We start from the raw sequence: 20777 nt of genomic DNA on the forward strand, positions 1-20777 counted from the left end.
TTTGGGCCCTCAGAGCAAATGACCACCCACATGCCTACGAAGCATGGAACGCAGCCTTCACCCATCGCAACACTCCCCCCACAGTCCACGACGTCGAATGGTGCAACGCTCTCGAGCTCATCGGTCTAAGTCTGCAAGTCGACAACCGCCCCGCAGAAGCTGCACCGTACCTCAAAGAGGCGCTTGCGTACAAGGAAAGGACGCTCTCGCACGACGACAAACGGGTGTATGAATCTCTTGTCGAGGTTGGAAGAGCGCTGGCCGCTCAGCGCAAATATAAAGAAGCAGAGGTGTTCTTTCGACGTGCGCTTGATGGCTATAGACGGCTGTTTTCAGAGGACAGTAAAGAGTCGTTGCAGGTTGCTAATGAACTTGCACATGTACTAGCGTGTGAGGGCACATCTAGCACGATACAGGAAGCAGAGACGTTGGCGAGACAGTCGTTGAAGACGAGAGAAAGGATCTTGGGCAGGATGCAGCAACAGACGGTAGAAAGTGTATGGACATTGGGGTTTGTTCTGGAGAAGGCTGGGAGAAGAAGGGACGCGAGACATTTGTACGAGAGGGCATATAAAGAAGGATCAAGATTGCTAGGGGAGGAGCATGTCGATGTTTTGGATTACAAAAGCGATTTCCACAGATTAAGAATAGAAGACGATGATGCAGTACAATATCTGCTGTTGTGAACTATATACTAAACTATACACGCGCATTCATATTATGCACGCCTCAGCAGCTGCACGTCTGTGATTTGAAGAACCGCATGTTGCATCCGCCTCACTACGCCTTTTCCTTGCCCTTTCCGTAAGCATCAACTAGAGGTGCTTCAGGCACTTCGACCCCCTCAATCTTCCACTTCATATCAGGGTACGAGTCACTCAACACATTGATATCCACCTTCTTGCCCTGTGCTTCAGGTGGCAGCGAGACCTTGGTAGAAGCCTGCAATCTGGAGTGTGCGCCTCCAGCATTTGCACCGCGTCCACCGCGTCCATGCCCACCGTTCCTGTTAGGGTCGGGCCAATTGACACGCTTCAAAGCAATGATCTCGTCAGTACTGGAGTACGAGATGATGGCAAAGAATCCCTCAGTCTGCGGCTTGGGGTAGCGTGGCGCAAAGATACGTATGCCACCTTGTTGCATTCTAGCTGGGTTCTGGCGCGAGATCCTGAATTCCAGGCTGAGTGCATTGACGTTGCCTAGATCGAGCTTCAGGACAGGTAATCGAGACACCGGCTCCATGAATCGCTTGATACCAGTGTGCGGGACACCGGCGAATTTGGCTGCACGTTCAAGCACCGCGGAAGATGCAGTGGTTGCCTCGATAAGAGTCTTTGGACTAGCTTTGGGATGTTCGAGACGCTTCTTCTCCTTGTCGACTTCCACGCCTGGGAATATTGACAATGGCCCATCGGTCGGCCAGCGAGCAGACTTGATAGCCTGGAGGACCGAGATCATCACCTCACATGAAGAGAGGTAGCCAAGTTCCGTAAGTACATCGATCGATGCCTGTACGATACGAATGCTCTGATCCAAGACACTGTTCAGATCACCGACATAATCAGAAATTGGCAAGTCAATGCGCGAAAAATGGGCTTGCAGGAGCAGGAATGACTTGACGTGTGGATCCCACATGGGAAGACCAAAATCGTCTGCAGGAATTGGGAGAACTTTCGACAGCTCGGCATTGATGAGGTCTTCGTTATGGCGGACAGGTAGCTCATCGTATTCGGTAGCATGTGAGATCCAGGACAAGGCGTCTGAGAAGGATGCGTTACGCTTGACGTTCTTGACAAGGTAGCGGATCGTCTTGTGGCTGAGATAGTAGTAACTCATAATTTTGCCAAGCGGAGTTGGGTCAACTTCGCCTGTTGGCTCTACGACCGCGCAAGACGACTCGTCTAGTTCACTGAGAGAAGTCTCCACTAGCTCTATCATGTAGTCGTTGGCCATGGATTGCGCTGCTATTGTGTTGTGTTCTTCAGCCGAAATCTCCAGCCTATAGAAGGATGGGTTCTTATGTAGACGCCGGAAGAAAAATGTCCACGTTAGATAATCCAATGCGTCTTGCTTTGTGGCGATGGTACCGGCAGAAATTTCGGCGCCCAAATGGTTATCAAGCACCTTATGTAGTGATGACTCGACAGGAAATCCGGTATGCAGGAAGTGCTTGTAAAACTCCTTCTTTGCGTCTTGTGTGAAAATGCGAGCGATACCCGAGTCGTCGAACTGGGGACGGCCAGCACGGCCCAACATCTGCAACACGTCTGTCAGATCCATATCTTTGTATCCTTCGGTTTTGGCATCAAAAAACTGTGTGCCTTTTACCACAACAAGATGGGCAGGTAAGTTCACGCCCCAAGCAAGCGTGCTGGTCGCGACGAGAATCTGTATCTTGTTGTTCGCAAAGAGCTCTTCTGAAAGGGATCGATCGCTCTCGACAAGACCAGCGTGGTGAAGACCAATTCCAAAGCTCAGTGCCTCACGCAATGCGTCGTCTTTGACTCTGTCGAGATTAACGGCCAGATCGTCCTCGGACATGTGCAGGAAGCGCCTCGGATTATCTTCCATGCCGCAGAAGTTGATGAGATCGCGAGCAGTCAGGCGAGTCTGGCGACGCGAAGCTACGAAGACGATGACTGGCTTTTCTGGTGAGTGGGCCTTGATTGCAAGGAAAGTAGGTCGGTTCATCGACTGCATGAGCGGACAAAAGCCCCGCTGCTCAGGGAAGCCGTCGATAAAAATCTCCAACGGCACCGGGCGAACAGAATGCCGGAAGTTGAACAAGCCCTCTTTGACACCCAGCCAATTTCCAAGATCTGATGCGTTGGCGCAAGCTGTCGACATGCCCAGCAGGCGGATGGAGCCATCCTTCTTCTGCGATGCAATGTAGTTCATACGGGAGACGATGATCTCCAGAATTGGACCACGATCTCCGCCCAGTAGATGAATCTCGTCAATGATTACCAGGCTGACTTGGCGAACATAACCACGAGTCTGCCAACTACGACTGATACCGTCCCACTTCTCAGGGGTCGTGATGATGATATCAGCATCGCGGATGGTACGTGTGTCTGGTGTGTTGTCACCCGTCAGCTCCACAAGCTTGAGACCCATCGGTCCGGCAAGTCGCTTGCCCCAATCTTGGACTCGCTCGCGGACAAGTGCCTTCATAGGCGCAATATAAACGACCTTGAAGCCTGGTTTCTCACGAAATGCCCACCACATTGCAAGCTCAGCGGCAACAGTCTTCCCACTACCAGTCGGGGATCCAAGAAGAACATTGGCGGGTGTGTGATATAGACAATGGAAGATTTGCGACTGCATAGGGTTGAAGTACTGGAAGCGCTGAGCATAAACTTCTTCCAACAAAGGGTTCTTCAGTGCAGCGATGGGCAAAGGTTGAAGATTGAGCAGATCCGTGTAAACACTTTCGGTATCAGGCCGGATGAGGTGCTGGAAAGATATGGGATGGACCGTCTCTGCGCCCAGCCATCGATCAGACAAGACGCGGACGTATACTTGGGTAGGCAGAGGATCGGAAAGAGGGATTGTGAAGTTGAGCTCGTGATCATCGTACAGCTTCCTTCGTGAGAGGATGAAGAACTCGTGGTGGTAGATCTCAGATGTCTCGGAGTTCTCTACCCAAATCCAGAATGACTCGGAAGTACCATGGTGTCGATCGTTCCAGACAAAATCGGGCGTCAGGAACAGCTGTATCCGTAACACATCCCTGTTAAGCGGGGCGATCTCAGATTCGACGCTTAGGGTCGGGAAGTTGTTCATGAGCTTGGCGATCACGCCACCCATCTTCTTATTATGCACCATATCTCCTATCTCCGTCGCGTCCATATCGCGCAGAGTCTGTATCGACGGGTACTTATGGTCGAGTGCTCGCAGAACCGGCTGTGGAAGGTCATACTGATGCAACGGATGCTGAAAAGACCAGCATCGATGTTCGATAGACTGACAAAGGCTAAGAAGTACCCGGCATTGATAACCCCAACGCCGATTGAGCGCAATCATGAAAAGTGCACGGGCGATACGTGCGGCATTCTGGGTTATGTAGTTTGTGTCCGAGGTTAGTGTGAAGTCTTCTAGTCGTGCTCGTGAGATGTGAGCTTGGAGGAGATAGTTTGTCTTTCCGTGCGATGTTGCATATCCGTCCTTGACTTCTGTGATGACATGCCCTTGTTCTTTGAGTGCTGAGAGTTCCTTCTCCTCGGATTCGCGTGATTGCACCTGGTCGAATTCGCCGCTCATGCTGACCATAGCTAAAGCATCCGCATCTGTACTGTGAGGCCGCATCATGGTGTTGAAGATCTCTATACTCGACTGCTGAACGTAGTACTGACTAGCGATGCGTCCGACATCTTTCGCTCGAAGATCTTCGGTGGTCTCATTGAAGATTATCATCTGGCTCCTCTGGAGGATTCGCGCAGCGTCGATGATGAGCTTGCGACGCCGTCCCACGAGCTGCGGGTCGTCGCGGATCTCTGACCATTCAATACCATACATCAGCGGGCTCTTCTGCATCCGTACGAACAGGTACGAGTAACCAAGCCACGTTACAGCTTCAGAAACCGTCGTTACTGTACCCAAAGAGATCTCAGCATTGAGATTGTCAATCAGTTTGGCAGAAAACCTCGACTCGATAGGCTGTTGCTCGGTCACTGCGCGCATATAATGATCAAGCCTGTCGTGTGTCGTACAAATGAAGCCGATACCAGTGTCCTGGAACTGAGGACGACCAGCACGACCAAAGATTTGCAAAACGTCCAGAATACCAAGGTCGGTGAATTTACCTTCCTGGGCGTTATAGACTTGGGTGCCCTTGATGAGGACTGCTGCAGCGGGTAAGTTGACACCCCATGCAAGCGTCGCTGTACAGCAGAGCACCTTGAGCACACCCTCGGCAAAGAGACGCTCGATCAAATTTCTGTCAGAACGAGGCATACCGGCGTGGTGAGTACCCATGCCCTTGCCGAGCAGCTCGCGTAGCTCTCGACCTTTTGACTGTTTCATGTCGCGCACAGCGTTCTCATATCGAGGATGGTCTTGCGGGTCAAACAGATCGGTGCACTGTTCCTCTATAGCCATGTCATACAGACGCCTAGCAGTCTTGACCGTATCTTTTCTCGAATGTACGAACACCATTATCTGGTGACCCAGCTTCAGCATTTCAACAACCTTGTCGAATGAAACTTTTTCCACATTTTCGCGTGACTTTGCAGTGCCCGGCTTGCCCTTTGCGCCGATGAAGTGCTGCTCAAGGGGTACAGGACGGAATGAAGCGTCAAAGTAGAACAGGCCGGCCATCTTGTTCACTCGCAGAAAATCGGCTACGTCGACGTAGTTGGGAAGTGTGGCGGAGAGACCAACAATCCGGATGAGTGATTGAGTGCTCTCGACTTGTCGTTGAGTACGCGCTACCAGACTCTCCAGAACCGCACCGCGCTCATCGTGCAACATGTGGACCTCATCAATAATGAGCAGTCGTACTTTCTGTACTAACTCGGTGTCTCCAGTGCTTTTTCTTGTGACTACATCCCACTTTTCTGGTGTAGTGACGATGATTTGCGTATCCAAGATCTCGGCCTTGGTAAGATGCATATCACCAGTGAGTTCGCGAGCCTTGATACCCAGCCACGCCAGACGCTTTCCGAGCTTCTCAGTAACCTCAGCAGCGAGCGCCTTCATCGGTGCAACATAGATGATCTTGAAGTCTTCCGTCATGACAGTAAAGTCGGTGGCTTGCGGCTCGTCAATCGGGTTCGGCACAACATTCTTGGCCACGGTATTGAGAATTGTAAGCATAGCAGCATCTGTTTTACCAGCACCCGTAGGCGCGCAAATCAGCATGTTCTCACTGGTCTTGTATGCAACCGGGTATACAAGACTCTGCATTCGGTTGAGCGTCTTGTAGCCTTTGAAGGTGCGCTGACAAAGGCCGTCCAGTTCCTGAATCTCTAGCAGCTTTCGGCCTACGCCAACAGTGCCTACAGCCACTGCAGGGATCTCATACTCCTCGTAGAGATTGTTGTCGTGGTGAACAGTGTCTGGAGGTAGCGCGTACTTTTTGCCGTAAGCTGAGAGCTTGTTGCCAGCTTCGTGAGTACGATACACATGAGGATATTGAGGGCCTGTTCGGTCCATAGCAGGTGCCAACGTAGCTGTCTTGTGCTCCCAGTCTGCTCGGCGCAACGCTTCTTCGCGCTCAGCTCGAGTCTGTAAACGGCCCATGACACCGTTGCCCTGAGCTGGGATGGGTTCATGGAGAGACTGTGTGATGTCTTTTCGATGGGATATAAGGTCCGCTACCAGATCCAGTTCTTCGTAGCCCACAATGTCAGCGAGCATCATCTGCAGCTCTTCGTCTACTCGTAGTCAGTAAAATACTCATATTAGTCGTTGGTATGAGACTTACCATTGCTATCGCTGGACAAGATTGCTAATATCTGCTCCTTCAAGGCCCCAGAATCCAAGCCAGAACTGCGTCGAGCTACTTCAGAACATTTTTCTGCTAGCCATTGCTGGCTGTATGCCTCTCCTGTAACCTGTGCGTCCGGGAATTGGTCCAGGTGGTCACTGCTGTACCCTTCCTCGTACTCATCACTGATGATGTCCCAAATATCTTCGCCACTGGCCGTCCCGGAGAAGTCGTCGTCGTCGTCGAATTCAAGGTTGTCTCCGTACGCTGGCGCTCTTTCAGCATCGGCGGGAAGATTGAGTTCGGCAATGGCTTTGCGCATAGCATCGAGCTGTTGGAGCCATTGCGCATGGGCATCCTCGACGGCGGGCGACATGGTTGCGGCGTGCCTGAGTGTTGTCGATTAAGTGATGGAAAGTGTGCACGTTTGACCGCCCGTCACGTTGGGGAGCGTGATTTGCCTGGTTGCCAGGCTGGGCAGAATCAATGATGAATGACTGGGCTCCATTCGGCTGGAGTTGCCCCGCCCCCGCGCATTAGCGCGATGACATAATCAGGAGCGCCACACCTTGCTGGCGCGGGCCCGACACATGACGCGCTACCCTGTCGTCGCAGGCACCTGGTTCGAGACCAGATAGCAGGGCCCACACCTGCTACAGTACACTCTCTTTTGCCGCCCATCTGCACCCGCACCTTTACCTGCAACTTCACACCACAAGCCGCTAACATGAAGGTCCTTTACATTGGTGTAGGTACCTCCTCACCGCCTTCCAGAAACTGTCTGGAGTCGCTAACAGTGCATGTAGGTCTGGAAGAACGAGGCAGAACCTATCGTCGAGCTGACAGCTGAGCGCGAGCTCAGCTCCTACGGCCGCTTCACACAAGGAAGCGTCAGCCAGTTCGTACGTGACAAGACCCTGCAGATGGCCTAGGACAATAGCAGCAGGGGAAAGACAGTCAGGCTGATGGGATGTGCAGATGTCCTTCTTTGCGGGCGAAGTCGCCAAACGAACGAAGCCAGGCCAAAGACAAAGTGTGGAAGAGAAAGGTACGGCACATGGCACTCATGCGTGCTCCTTGACTAACAGCGCGGTCAGGCTACGTCTTCCACGCCTACAGCCGCTCAGCAGGCGTTTGCGGCATCATAATTACCGATCTCGAATACCCCAATGTTGTCGCTCACCAGCTTCTCTCCAAAGTCGTCGATGAATTTGTTTCCAAATACCCCAAATCCGCCTATACCTCCGCCACAAAGGACACCCCGCAAATGTCTTTTCCCGAGCTGAAGGACTACATAAAAAAGTATCAGGACCCACAACAGGCAGACAGCATCATGAAGATCCAGAAGGAGTTGGACGAGACCAAGATTGTGTTGCACAAGACCATCGAGAGTGTCTTGGAGCGCGGAGAGAAGATTGATACCCTGGTTCAGAAGAGTGACGGCTTGAGCGCCCAGAGTAAGATGTTCTACACACAGGTATGTCAGGAATACGCCAAAGGAACACAATGGGATGCTAACACCCCTGTCAGGCTAAAAAGCAGAACTCGTGCTGCATCGTCATGTGATGTGGGAGTCGCTTTGCTGGCTTATTGGTCTTATTACGGCCTTCACAACAGGACTTCATAGTCGAGACAAGTAATGCTGCATGTCGATTGCACCCTGTACGAACAATACATTCCATATTTCTAGGTACACGTGTATGCTAGTTGCGCCCAATACCTAGCGCTCACTTACTTCGTTAGGCCGACAACTCTTCGTTCTGGTAGCCTACAGCGTCGCGTGATCAGGCTGGTGTTGTTGCCCGACGATGTTAACAATCACATCATTTTCGTCCTCTTCTAGATCCATAGGATCCGATCCTTCGTGTACTTGTTCATCCGTTTCCGAGTCAGAGTCGGATGCGACAGAGCTCTGGTCGAAAAAGTTTCCCGCGATTTCTCCTTGGATCTCCTCGATATCAGCATCTGTAAGATCGCCGATTCGCCGCGCATGGGCCTCCAGGTTAGAACCGAAGAGCGTTTCGAGCCTGTCCCAGCTGTTGAAAGCAGTATCAGATTCCTCGGTGTCAGGTGGGGTTTTCCAAACAACAAACAAGTCGGTTGTGGTAAGCAATATCTGAACCCAAGGCCCCTTCCAATCCTCCTGTATCATACTGAACCATTCTTCGATACCCTTGATGAGCATATCTTTAGAATGATCGTCAGTGAGCTCACAGTAGGCGACATCTGTTTTAGCCGGATCTTTATCGCACAACAAAAGCCGACATTGTCGTACATTGTACTCCCAGTCGTTATTGAACGAGGTCTCAGCCCATCCATCGTCTTTCGGACAGCGATATGGAGACTCGGGGTCGTAGCTAGGGTGTCTCCGAGCGTAAAGGCCATTTGCACGATGCCGAGTATCCTCCGGTGTGTCTGGTGAGTAAGAGAGGCGCTTCTTTTCACCCTTACGGGCTGGCGTTCTGAGAGCGGTCGGATCAAATTCCGCTACGCGTTCAGGAGACTGAACGCTCTTCTCATACACCTTCATGGCTGTCCTGGCGTTATACGGGCGTGTGACTTCGACGTCCACAGCGGGGTGTGCGGCCTCCCACGAAGCTTCTGAGCCCGCGATGTCGTCCAGTTTGCCAATTTCATTGACAAAATCGGTCTTTCGCTTGTAGTATGCACGTTTTGCAGTCTGAAAATTCTCACCAGTACCACCAGGAGGCAGGATACGCCAAGGACCGCCAGAATCCAACCACTTGTCCCATAGCTTCTCTAGAAGCTTGAGATGGATCTGCAAAGTACACATCGGACACCAGGTGATCTTGTTCCGCTCTTTGCCCTCTTCGTTGGACTCATCCTCTTGCGGGTCTTGAATTTCTAGACGGGCATCACCAGGGTGTATTGGGTGTCCGCAACGCTCCGCCAGTACAAATCCTGCAAACCCTGCTTCTGGCGACTTGTCTTCCATATCCGCAGACCCATCACGTTTGGCGCGCTGTTTCGTGCGCCACTCTAGGAAGTCCATGTATTCGAACGCGGTGGGAAGGAGGAGGTCGTCATCATCCAGTTTGGTAACGCCGAGGACGGTCTTGCGCCAGTGCTTGTAGATTAGGATTTCGTATGCTACGAAGAGCGCGGAGGCTTTGGGTTCGATCTTCTTTGGCAGCGCCGCCATAACCTGCGATTGCACGCCCAAGACAGGTGTAGGCTTGGTTATTGAAAAGCGACTTGGTGGCAGAAAGTTGAGGTTGACAGCAGCGAAAAGCTGGTACCGAGAGTTGAAGGTGGTATAGAGCCGAATATATCGCTTTTGGCGCTTCGTGTTGTTGCTATTTAAGAGAAAGGGAATTGGAGCGCTCGGGTCAGGTGCGAGGCCCATGGGTTTTCGTTTCGCTCCCACAATGGCGTTTGTTCTAGCCTCAGTCACATTCACTTTGGCTGACGTCATGCTCTTAGGCCATTTACATGGAACACTTTTCATGTCTTTGGTAGAGCCAAGATGAATTTTTGATTACAACAGAGCAAGCGCTCCTTAGTGGCTGAATGAGGTATACACGATATGCACTAGTGCGAGTAGGCAAAGGGTGCAACAAACGCGACAAGAGGCTAAATGTTCCTCTTTGCATTATTGAAATCGTCCAGAAACAGTTTCGTGTCAGGACTATCTGCACCACAACACTTTTCAATGCCGATGTAAGCCCGTTCATACAACACTAGAGCCTCTTGATATCGTTCCTGCTTGGTGAGGGTGTCTGCAAGTGTACGGACACCGATCAAGATATCACAGTGATCAGCTCCTAACAGTCTTTCACTCTCTAAAACGAAGCGACGGCAAACGGCTTCCGCTTGTTCGAAATGGCCCTGTTGAACAAGCGTCTCAGCGAGACCATTCATGGCCAACAAGGCTTTCTGCTGCGCCTCCTTATTATCGAGGTCGGTGTAGATATCGGTGACGCTGCGGTATTGCGCCACCGCCTCGTCCAGCTTGCGTTGCTTGACGAGGGCTTCGCACAGAAAACTCACACTCGTGATTGTCTCCGAGTGGTAAAGTCCCAGCCTTCTCGTCGTGTCCTCCACAACCTGACGATGGATAGTCTCAGCTTCGGCAGCTTTGCCTTGCCTGATAAGCAAAATGCCCAGACAACGCAAGCCCTCGTACGCATCGTCGGCTTCTTCGCCATCATCTCTTTTCTGTATGGTAAGTACTTTTCGATGCATCACCGTAGCCTGCTCGAAACGCTCGTGGGCCATGTATGTAAACGTAAGTATGGCCAGGAGTATCGTCGTCTTGGCACTGCGAGGTCCGTAAACTCTTTCATATCCTTCAATCGTGCGCATGTGCATGGCCTCGCCTTCTTCGTACTTTTTCTGCATGATTAGTTGTGCTCCCAATTGATTTGCGCTCTCTAGTGTGTCCGAGTGATCAAAACCCAGCAAAGCCTGCCTGCCTTCGTATGCTCTTCGGAACATCTTCTCCGATTCGTTATGTCGATTCAGAACCCCAATCGCTAGGCCAAGTTGGTGGTAGCTACAAAGGGTGTCCTCACAATGGGGACCTTTGACCACTTCCAGTGCTGCTAGTGCCGCGCGACTCAGATCCTCTGCTGAGTGATGGTCCCCTATCACGTATGCAAATTGTGACATCTTTTGGATAATGGGTGCCCACGTCAAAAGCATCGCTCTATCTTCTAGGCGGTACCTAGCGGCCTGCTGAGCGTGCGGGAAGAGGTATTGGCAGACTTGCCAGTTGTCGTGTTCTGGGTTTGGAAAGTGATCCCTGATGATGGAGATATATCTTTGCATCCAGGCCTTCAGCTCTCCATTGATCTCCAACCACCTCTTGGTAGTGTACTGCACTAGCCTGTGCATACTGAAATGACATCCGTCAATGTTCGTTTTGATAAGCGCAAAGTTTTTGAGTACCCTCCAATCCTCGTCGAAACAAGCAGACGTAACTGGTTTACTGCCAGTTGCCCTCTGCTGAGCCACACGCTGGCGCCGACTTGAATCTAATCGCAGCCGTCTGATCCGCTTCCACCAATCGAGGCGGGGCTGAAGTGAGGGTGCTGAAGCGGTTACCTCGCCATATTGACCGGTGAGAAGCGTTTCCGGAATGCTCTGTCGATCGAACAAACACATCAGCGATAGAAGTCTTGCAGCCGAAGGATATGTCTGACGCACGTACTCAAAGGATAGGTGCCAAGTTTTGACGATCGAGTTCGTTCTATTGGTGTCCCGACTTGTTTCATGCGCACTTTTTTCCAAGAGTTGCGCTGTCTCTTCGCTCAGCGCTTTTATCCTCTCGGTGGCTTTGGAAAGCGTGAGGCGTGGGTAGTCCATGTTGATGTTTTTCGCAATCTGAGATATTGCTAATGGCATGAAATCGACCGACTTGACAAGCTCCGCAGCTTCGGCTTCGGTATAAATGACTTTGATGCTGAGCTTCTTTTTCAACAGAGCAATCGCTTCAGACTCATTCATCTCATCGACCTCAATATGGTACGCGCGGTTTCCGGTGATCATCTGTGCAGCCTCGGCATTCCTTGATGTAACGAGGACAGACCCTTTTGTTGAAGTGGTGATGAAGTCCCGAATTTGCGGCATGGGTGAAGCATTGTCGATGCTAGATGTTACTCTTGAAGCAGGTGCACTCAGAACGTCAACAGAGTCGACGTTGTCCAGGACCAGAGTCCATGGGCCATTGGATTCGTCTTTGAGCCAATCGTGGACCATGGTAAAGATGTCTACTGCTTTCTCGTCCCAGCCTCGAAGACCGACTGCCTTTGCTATCTTCCGGAAGCCCTGAGCGACACCTGCTGGCGTATCGAATGTCACCCAGAACACCCAAGTATCCGGTGCGGCTTCTCGAATGCGATAGTTGTATTCGATAGCTATGCGGGACTTGCTAAAACAGATGTCAGTGCAAGCCTTACATTGCATCACGGTTGACAGGATCATCTGCTGCCAGCATCACTCGAGCACGTACCCAGCGCCTCCAATACCTATCAGTGCCGACCTTGATCCGGGTTCACATCGTGTCATAACATCGGACATGATGTCTCGCTCCACGAAGTCTGCTTCTCGCTCGAACGGACAAGTGCTTATAGGTTGTGGTGAGGATTTCTCAGCTGTGGAAAAGACATTAGCCTACGTTCCTGGGAGGGTGTTGAAGAATGTTATACACGTACTGCCCGAATTTAGTGCCATGCTCGACAGGCCATAATCCATGGCCTCCATATATCTCCGGATGACTTTCTCCAGGTCGCTCACATCGCTGTCGTATCGGACGCTTTTAATCGACTTCCAGCCACGTGTGGCTCCTCTGTCGCCAGGTTTGAACAAAACCTTGTTAATTATCGTCTCCAGCTTCTTGATCTGACTGAAGCACTCCTCGATCGCTGGCTTTAATGCTCTCCTTGCCTCATCTGTCATATCCTCCATCTTTGCATTCGTGTTCTGAAGCGCAAGAATGAAGATGGGTAATCTGGTGCTGACATGTTTGAAAGCAGTCGGTAGACTGTCCTCTTTCTTACGGTATTCATTCAGACGCTCAGCAACCCTGACGCTAATATCGATAACCTGAAGAATGCTAGCAGCGACACTAAGAGCTGCGAATTCCGCCATGGCAATGTGGGAGGAAAGGAAGAGTAGTTGAAGACAAAGAAATATCAGGCAAGGGACAGGCAGTAAGAGACAATTAGCGGGAAGCGAAAGCCTGATTAAGTCCTGCAGGATTAAGGCGCAGCAAGGCTGCGACAAGATGTGATACACCGACATGGGGTGGCGGCAAAAGTAAGTGGCTGATGGCGCGTACAACCGCTATTAGGCAGCCGCCGCGGTGGAAAATTGCTACGTCGATTTTCGCGCTGAGCAGTAGGATGCAAGGGGAAACGAGAGTAGATTTTTCGTTTGAATTACGGACTCAAAAGGTTGCAGGCTGCAGGAGCTGGTGTTTCCATTGTATTGAGTAGTGTGAATGCGGGGTTACGCTAATGAGTGGGTTGACAAGCGAAGTGAATGGTGCAATGCTCGGATATCTTCTTATAGCCTGAACATATTCCTTTCTCTAGTATGAGGTTCCTTCTTCTTCACTCTTGCTTTCGTTTCAAATCCCACATGTTCCAAGTCGCTGAGGCCTTATTACACTAGATGACATGCACATACCCGGATTTCTTCGTCACATGCGTTCCGATTCAGCAATCTGTCATCACTTTCCCGTGACTACCTTGCATTATTTACGTCTCACATGACATCTATCTGAAAATGATTTCATATAGGCCAAGAGATTATCTCCTTTCCTTCGCTGTGGACTATTGTTCCGATCATGAAGTGGGGACGAAGACCCACTCATATTTGGTCTTCCTTGGTGAGATTGTCCGGAAGGCACCAGCACCGAGCACTTGGGCTCCTTTGCCCGCATACTCGTCGCTACATTCCATTCTTCTTCTGCCATTACCGGGCTTTCTGGACCACGATTTGGTTAAGCTCCTCAAAATCATGTTTGTAGTCTTTCGTATCCGCATGCCCCTCTCCCAACGTCTCTACAGCACCTCGGTATGAGGTCCGATACATCTCCAAGGCTTCCAGATAGCGGCCTTGTTTCTTGAGAGCACCAGCTAAGATCCACATAGTTTCCAAAGTTTCGCGGGCTTGTGGTCCAGCTGTTTCATATCGTACCGACAGACACGCTCTCGCCAACGCTTCTGCCTCTTCAAGCTTATTCGTTGGTGAAATAGTACGAGCTGGATCAGTCATTATCTGGGAGCGTATCGGGTTACTCAGAAGACTGTGTGTGTCGTACCAGGCCATCGCGCGACGCAGGAGGAGTCCTGCTTCTGTGTACTTTTCCTGGGCAAGTAGATTACGCGCTAATGTTGCAGCGGCTTTAGGCACCGTGGAATCATTTTCTTCCGCAAACATGCGCTCCTTCTAGGAAAGCGACTCTCGTAGAAAGCGCTCCCCATCGGACAGTGGACTATATATCTCCAAACTCAGACCAACTAGGTCAAGCTGTGTGACCCAGGTAGTGTCACGTGTCGTGTTACGGGCTTCAAAAGCCTGCTTCCAGGTGGTGTATGCTTCGGAATAACGACTTTCTCTTAAGAGGAAAAATCCACGCTTGATGAGAGACGCCTGGGTGGCGGGGTGCGCGGGACCGAACTTGCGCAGTCGAGTTTGTAGAGCTTGCACATGTAATACTTCTGCGTCTGAGTGAAGGCGCTGTGAAGCTAACACGTCACCTAGCTGGTCCATGGTGTCAAGCGTGTCATGATCTTCATGACCAAGAGTTTCTTGCCGTGAGGAGAGGATGCGACGAAGAAGAGTTTCCGATGCGATATTCCTGTCCATTTGAAAGAGCATGAGCGCTTGTTGAGTGCGGCACTTGAGTGCTTCTGGAGTCTTCGGCCCCAGTGCTATCTCAAAAGCTTCAGCTGCAACCCGGTACAAGTCCTGGGCTATCTCAACCCCGGTTCTTTGATCGTAGTAGCAAGCAACCTTCCTTGTGAGTGATGCCCATGCACGAAGGGGTTCGATAGCAGCACTAGATGGCAGATACGGGACTGCAGCACACGCATGTGCGAGGAGCGGCTCGCATTTCTTGAAGAAGCCGTCTTCCGAGTCATGGAAATTGCTGTTCAGGATGTCGATAAATTTCTGACTCCAGATATCGAGCTCGTTATTCTCCATGAGCCATCTTTTTGTCGTGAACTGGACCAGCGAATGCATGGAAAAGTGCTTCCTGTCCTTGCTCACTTTGATCATACCGAAGTCCCTTAGCGTAAGCCAATCATTATCGAAATTGCAAGGAAGTGTCTCGGATAACGGTATCGAGTGCTGCTCTTTCTTTTTTGCACGCATATGAGGTCTTCTCCTCCACCATGGTTTGTGGGTACTTCGTGACACAAGAGTCATGCTGCTGTATTGCCCTTGGAGAAGCGCTTGCGGAATTGCCTGTCGATCGAATAGACACATCAGCGACAAGAGTCTAGCAGCTGAAGGTATAGTCTTGCGAACATACTCAAACGTAATCTTCCAAGTCTTGATAATTGAGCTAGACCGCCCCGCACTTCGACGCAGTTGTGGGATGTCATCTTCCAAGACGCTCACGTCTGTTTCATCTTTGCTTTGAAGCTCCTGTAGGTAGCTTCGTATCGTCAATGAACGTCTGCTGATGTAGGCAGCTGCATGGGTGATGGCGAGCGGTATGTAGTCAACAGTCTTGACAAGTAGCTTCATGTCTTCGCTCCCATGGCTGCCTTTAAGCTGCGTTTGCAGAAGGGCGAGTGCTTCCGCTTCATTCATTGGTTCCACCATCTTAATGTTCTTGTAATTGCAGGTGACCTGGAAGGCGGCGTCTCGGCTCCGTGAAGTCACCAAAACCGATGCATTTGAAGATTGCGGTATGAACTCTCTTATCTCCTTTGACTGATCGGATCCTTCGTACTTCGGTGGCCGATGGGTGAATACGTCCTTGTCGTCCGCGTTATCAATAATCATTAGCCATGTTGTGTTTGCTTCGTTACGCAGCCAGTCATAAACGAGGCTAAAGGCATCTGCGTCTCTATCACTTGAACCATAGATGCGCAAGGCTTTTGCGATCTCTCGGAATCCCTCTTCCATTTTTGTGACATTCTCTGCATCAATCCAGAAGACCCACGTGCTTGGAAAGTCCCGTTGAACTCTGTATCCGTATTCGATTGCAATTTGAGACTTCCTATTCCGTATTTTAGTAGCTGCACCGCTCCACACAATAGATCGTCTAGCGTGCGGCCATATCTATAGGGTAATCATGTACATACCCGATACCACCTCCTCCTACAAGTGCGTGGCGCGATCCCGGCCCCCTTGAAGCAGAGAGTTCAGCAAGGATGGATCTCTCGACAAAATCGAGATCCCTCCCGAAAGGACAAATGAATCTCGGTATAGGCAGAGTTCGCGGATCTGGGAGAGGTTAGGTTCCAGATCAAATTGATGCATTAGGTGTTCATCTCGAACTATACTAACATACCTATGATTTCTCTGCCATCAGCCGCGATAACAGATTCCAACGTCAAAGTCGACACATAGTTTCTGATGACGCGTTCTATATGCCTTACTTCGGCGTCATAACGAAAGCTTGTTAGAGCCTTGAGATTCCTGGCTGTATTCGAATTTACACTTGGACGCATCTTGAGTATGATGTCTAGCAGGGAATGAATCTGGAACTCAAAGTCTTTGACAAGAGGCGCTAACGCTTGCCGACTGTCTTCAGACACACGTCCGTCTTCGATAGCCTGCCGAATGCGCTTCAGAGAGTTGATTAGCGTTGGAAGTTCGACGCTCAGTGATTTGAGTGCCCTAGGTAGGCCTTCGACCGTTGCCCTGAAATCATTGAGCCGCTTGACAACTTCAGTAGTGATATGAATGATTGAGGTGATGCTGGCTGCTACGCTAAGAGCCTCCATGACAGAAGGAGCGGAGACGGTAGCTGGAGATGAAAAGATTACAGGGAAGGATCACCCAGCGACAGAAGAGACTATGACGGGACAGTGGCACAGCAAGGCTGAGACAGTCTGTGATCCATCCAAGTGGGCGGCTACGAAAGTCATTCGCTCATTCGCTGATGGCGCGTACAACCGAAGCACGAAGGATGCCGTGCGACGCGCCATTAGGCAACTCCCGTGGCCGAGGATCTCTGCGGATTCAAGAGACGATTTAAACGCTCGAGATGAACTGATGATAGTCCGGAAACACAGGACCCAGAATTGTGAACTGCCACGATGATGCGTGTAGCCAGAGCCTGATTGGCGACAGGGGAAAGCGAGCCCCAGACAAACATGTCTCAACAAACTGGTACGGTGTAAGTCCTCTTCGAAACTACAAACGAGACATTCTCCGAGTGGAGAGCTGCGGGTAGCTTTCACTACAACGTCGGTTTTTAGACCTTATCCTGCCGTGTTTTGTGAGGAAGCGGGAGGCGGGTGCGGCTTCCGAGCCTTCCTGGATGAGCGACCTGCGCTAACCCAAAATAGGACGGAAACGAGCATCCTCAGGCAAGAGACGATGATAACACATATATGTTTTCATATATGGTTCGTTGGCTATGGTGGCGATGGTGTTCCGGGAGTTGTGAGTCGCTCATCGGCATCCCAAGGCAGACACCAAACGTTTTCGAATAACAGAATCGGAATCGTGATATTATCACCAAATTTTCGTCCCTGTCGAATATCACCCGGCCTAATGCCAAATCCCAGGTACTAGCTATGGATCGTCCTAACTATGTTACATGAAGTGGATATCTGGAGAAGAATAATGAACAAAGACAACTACAACTCGCTCGATTGTTGACGATGGGAGGAAGCAAGCGTGTTGGAGTCCAGTTGCAGACAAAGGCGGCGCGAAGTCGGACAAGGGCGGGTGGTTACTCTGGGATGAGTTATGTAAAGAATTTGAAGGAAGGTATTCAGGGATACCTAGATGATCAGTCTATTGTTTGATATGTTTTAATGAAAGCTATAGAGAGCCCGAATACCTGCGGTCGGCTCATGTGCATATGTTGAAGCTTCGGAAAGCAGCAATATGTAATATCAGAGTGAACGCAGACGCAGCGCCGGGTACGCGGACCGTTGGTTTAGAGATTCTGGAGACATAAAGAAAACAGGACAAGCAGACTCCTATCGACCCTCAAACCCAGACTACCATGATCGCAGCACCCCCAACACGAAGCATGGCCATCATCGAACCAGCGAACAGGAAATCACATAAACCAATCGGTAACACCATCCCAGTAGTGGAAGCCATCATCATCCGCCGTGGGGCCTGGACTCTCGCCGCCTCTAGAGTGTTCCGATCTCTCCGCCTCTTGCACCGTGGGCCACTCTACCATACTCGTGTCTGTTCTGTTGTAATTCCATTGAGTATCGTCGGCACATGCAGTAGGAGTCTCCGTCCAATAGGGCCCACGATAAGACTCGTCGCTTTCTTGATCACTCTCATCACCACTGATAGACGCCATGTCAAAGGTGCAATGCGGAGGTTTCGAAAGCTCCACCCATGTATCTTGGCTGAAAACTGGGCTGATTATATCGTACTCAGAAATATCTGAATCCGAGATGCTGTCTTCAACATCAATTTCCAGGCGGCAGACGGTGCTGAAAACCGGATGTCGATAATCCTGTATAGGTGGATCCGAGTCTGCAAGGCGGGATTCGAGTTGTGAAGATATGCGCTGGAGAGGTTCCTCACAATCGTATGGACTAGATGAGGCAGCGTGGTCCGTTGAAGATCTATCTGCTGTCACGAGATTGGGTGGTTGTGCACCTGGAGCGCAATCGGCATTCCACGCACGTTTCGTCTCTAGCCTATCGTACAAATTTGTAACGGGTGAATGAGAACAGTCTTTTGGTGGTGAAGGGGTGAAAAAGTCTGTACACGTGGTTGCGTTGGTGTCTGTAGAAGCCGGAGCCTCAGCCACAGGTTGCTGGGATGCGGAAACGCCGCCATGCCCAATGAGTTGCCCATCGGCGAAGAACTTGGACTTGTTCCTAGTTTGCGAAAGGAAGTTGTTGCACGCGAGAAAAGTATCTGGAGCAGCTGCCACCAAAGGATGTTGCCAAAAGCCATGGAAACGTGGGTTGGCAATTGTACGCGTATCATCGAGGTAGGGCCGTTCTCGTCCGAAGCCGTAAGTCAAAGGCGAAATTTGGCACTCGCCATTCGCTATCTCACATGCAGTGGAAAGAGCAGCATGCGCCAAGTGGATCGGGGGTACTGTAGACACGCCATGTGGCATATTCAATCTCGTAGGAGAGTCGGAGAGTATAGGATGGGAAGTGTTTGGGACCTGTATTAACAATGCTGGACACGCTGGTCTCTCCTGACGAACATCCGAATCACATGTGGATTTGATGGGGTCTGTTCCGACACTCTTCGACGCAAGTGCACAGTATGCTGCGCTTGTTGCTGCGTTTTGTGCAACATGCGCAGATGTGGATGGTATGGAGAACTCTGGACAATGCAGGTCTCTCTGAGCACACCTTGCTTCCAAAAATCTGGATTTGGACGGATACCGTCCTGAAGGGTCTGGGCAGGAAAGGAACGCGGAAAATGGGAAAAATTGAGGGTTCTTTCGTTCAGCCTTTGCAGCGTCGGGACAAGGTTGAGATTGCGGTACTTTTTTCTGGCATGGCGGCGATTCGCTGGGCAGCATGTGCTCCTCCGATATCACCGCTGTCCGCGTAGGGTTTGTTGCAGCGGCCGTCGAATTCGGCAGAAACTGTGGGGCCCAGCGTGGCCTGTCGACATCAAAGGAGGTAGATTTGGTACTTGTGGCACTTGAAATGCGGGTGGATGCTTCTGGCAGCCCTGGTCGGGACGACTCGTCGTCGCGGAGACGTATCGCAGCAGTTCTCCTACACAACGCGCCAATGCTGTTGTGAGGGCACCCTTCAGTGGTCCCGCCAGAGGTATCTTTGCTTTTATGACATTTCCCACCCCGCTTGCCTCGCCGCCGTGTGCTTCTACCCGAGGTGGGTATGGGATCGAAATCCTATTTCGTCTCGGTTGGCGACTGGTTCAGCTCCTCCAAAATGCTAAATCTGTTCGCTATTATAAATTAGAGTCGTCGCACAGCACCCGTATGCGCGTTAACGTACGAGTAGGAGTAAACTCGTGCTGATGAGGACAGGTCGCCAAACAGTACCTGGCGGAGATGGCTCCCGTATCACGTTCTCGGCAATCAGGGCAGCGACGGTCCTTGAGAGGACGTGCAGGCTTGGAGAGCGGCACGGAGGAATTGTCATGGTAGGGTGACTGAGCTTGTTCTAGGATCATGCTAGAGGTGTAGCGAAAGGCGATGTGAATTAGGAAATATAGAGCAAATGAGAAGAAAGTGACGGGCTGGTGGATGTAGTATTTCGGTATTGTGACGTGTGATGGTAGGCGAATGAGGTATGCGGAAGAGAGTCATGGCGTCAACAGCATGTGGCCGAGGGGTGTTTCTGGAAAGGAAAGAGTGCCTCTAGCTGTGCCTGCCGACGTAGCACTTGGAAGGCATGTCATTCCTTGGCGGAGAAGGCACGGTTGTGGCCTCGTCGTGTCTCAGTGAGGGCTGGAGGGAGATGACAAATGGGGTTCAAGCTAGGGCCATGACCTCAGTGCTGGAGCTAAAATTGGTGGGGAAGCCAAGTCTCCATCTCTGCCTGGCCTTCCCTCTGCTGTCTGTCGACTAACCCCACCTCGCAAATACCCTCGCCGCACACATCTCCCGTCCCAGGGCGCTCCAGGATAATTGGCAAGACCCCCCAAGCTGCAATTACCTGGAGCCGCTTCCGCATCTCCATCTCCTCTCGCACTCTGAACCACGGCCTTTGCAGCAAAC

At 51.1% G+C, this 20777-nt stretch overlaps 4 protein-coding genes across 4 annotated transcripts; 1 reads left to right on the top strand and 3 right to left on the bottom strand.

The window, feature by feature from the left end:
- Positions 1–689: 689 nt before the first annotated feature.
- On the bottom strand, positions 690–6900 carry ACET3X_000965 (uncharacterized protein). Its single transcript, XM_069448319.1, has 2 exons — positions 6428–6900; positions 690–6377 (listed from the first exon to the last, which is right to left on the bottom strand). Exons 1-2 carry the CDS (start codon positions 6804–6806, stop codon positions 781–783), a joined length of 5976 nt encoding a protein of 1991 aa, XP_069311207.1. The 5' UTR covers positions 6807–6900; the 3' UTR covers positions 690–780.
- A 257-nt stretch (positions 6901–7157) lies between these two features.
- ACET3X_000966 (uncharacterized protein) lies at positions 7158–7996 on the top strand (the record flags this gene model as incomplete). Its single annotated transcript, XM_069448320.1, has 5 exons — positions 7158–7178; positions 7237–7332; positions 7409–7478; positions 7528–7907; positions 7961–7996. The coding sequence occupies 5 exons, from the start codon at positions 7158–7160 to the stop codon at positions 7994–7996; spliced, it is 603 nt and encodes a 200-aa protein (XP_069311208.1).
- Positions 7997–8198: 202 nt separating this feature from the next.
- On the bottom strand, positions 8199–9797 carry ACET3X_000967 (uncharacterized protein; the record flags this gene model as incomplete). The annotated part of the gene is made up of 1 exon (XM_069448321.1): positions 8199–9797. The coding sequence occupies one exon, from the start codon at positions 9795–9797 to the stop codon at positions 8199–8201; it is 1599 nt and encodes a 532-aa protein (XP_069311209.1).
- Positions 9798–10024: 227 nt separating this feature from the next.
- ACET3X_000968 (uncharacterized protein) lies at positions 10025–13042 on the bottom strand (the record flags this gene model as incomplete). The annotated part of the gene is made up of 4 exons (XM_069448322.1): positions 10025–11037; positions 11674–12323; positions 12405–12546; positions 12607–13042. The coding sequence occupies 4 exons, from the start codon at positions 13040–13042 to the stop codon at positions 10025–10027; spliced, it is 2241 nt and encodes a 746-aa protein (XP_069311210.1).
- Positions 13043–20777: the final 7735 nt, after the last annotated feature.

The sequence above is a fragment of the Alternaria dauci genome, chromosome 1 (genome assembly GCF_042100115.1).
Source record: "Alternaria dauci strain A2016 chromosome 1, whole genome shotgun sequence".
NCBI classification, from domain to species: Eukaryota; Fungi; Ascomycota; class Dothideomycetes; order Pleosporales; family Pleosporaceae; genus Alternaria; species Alternaria dauci.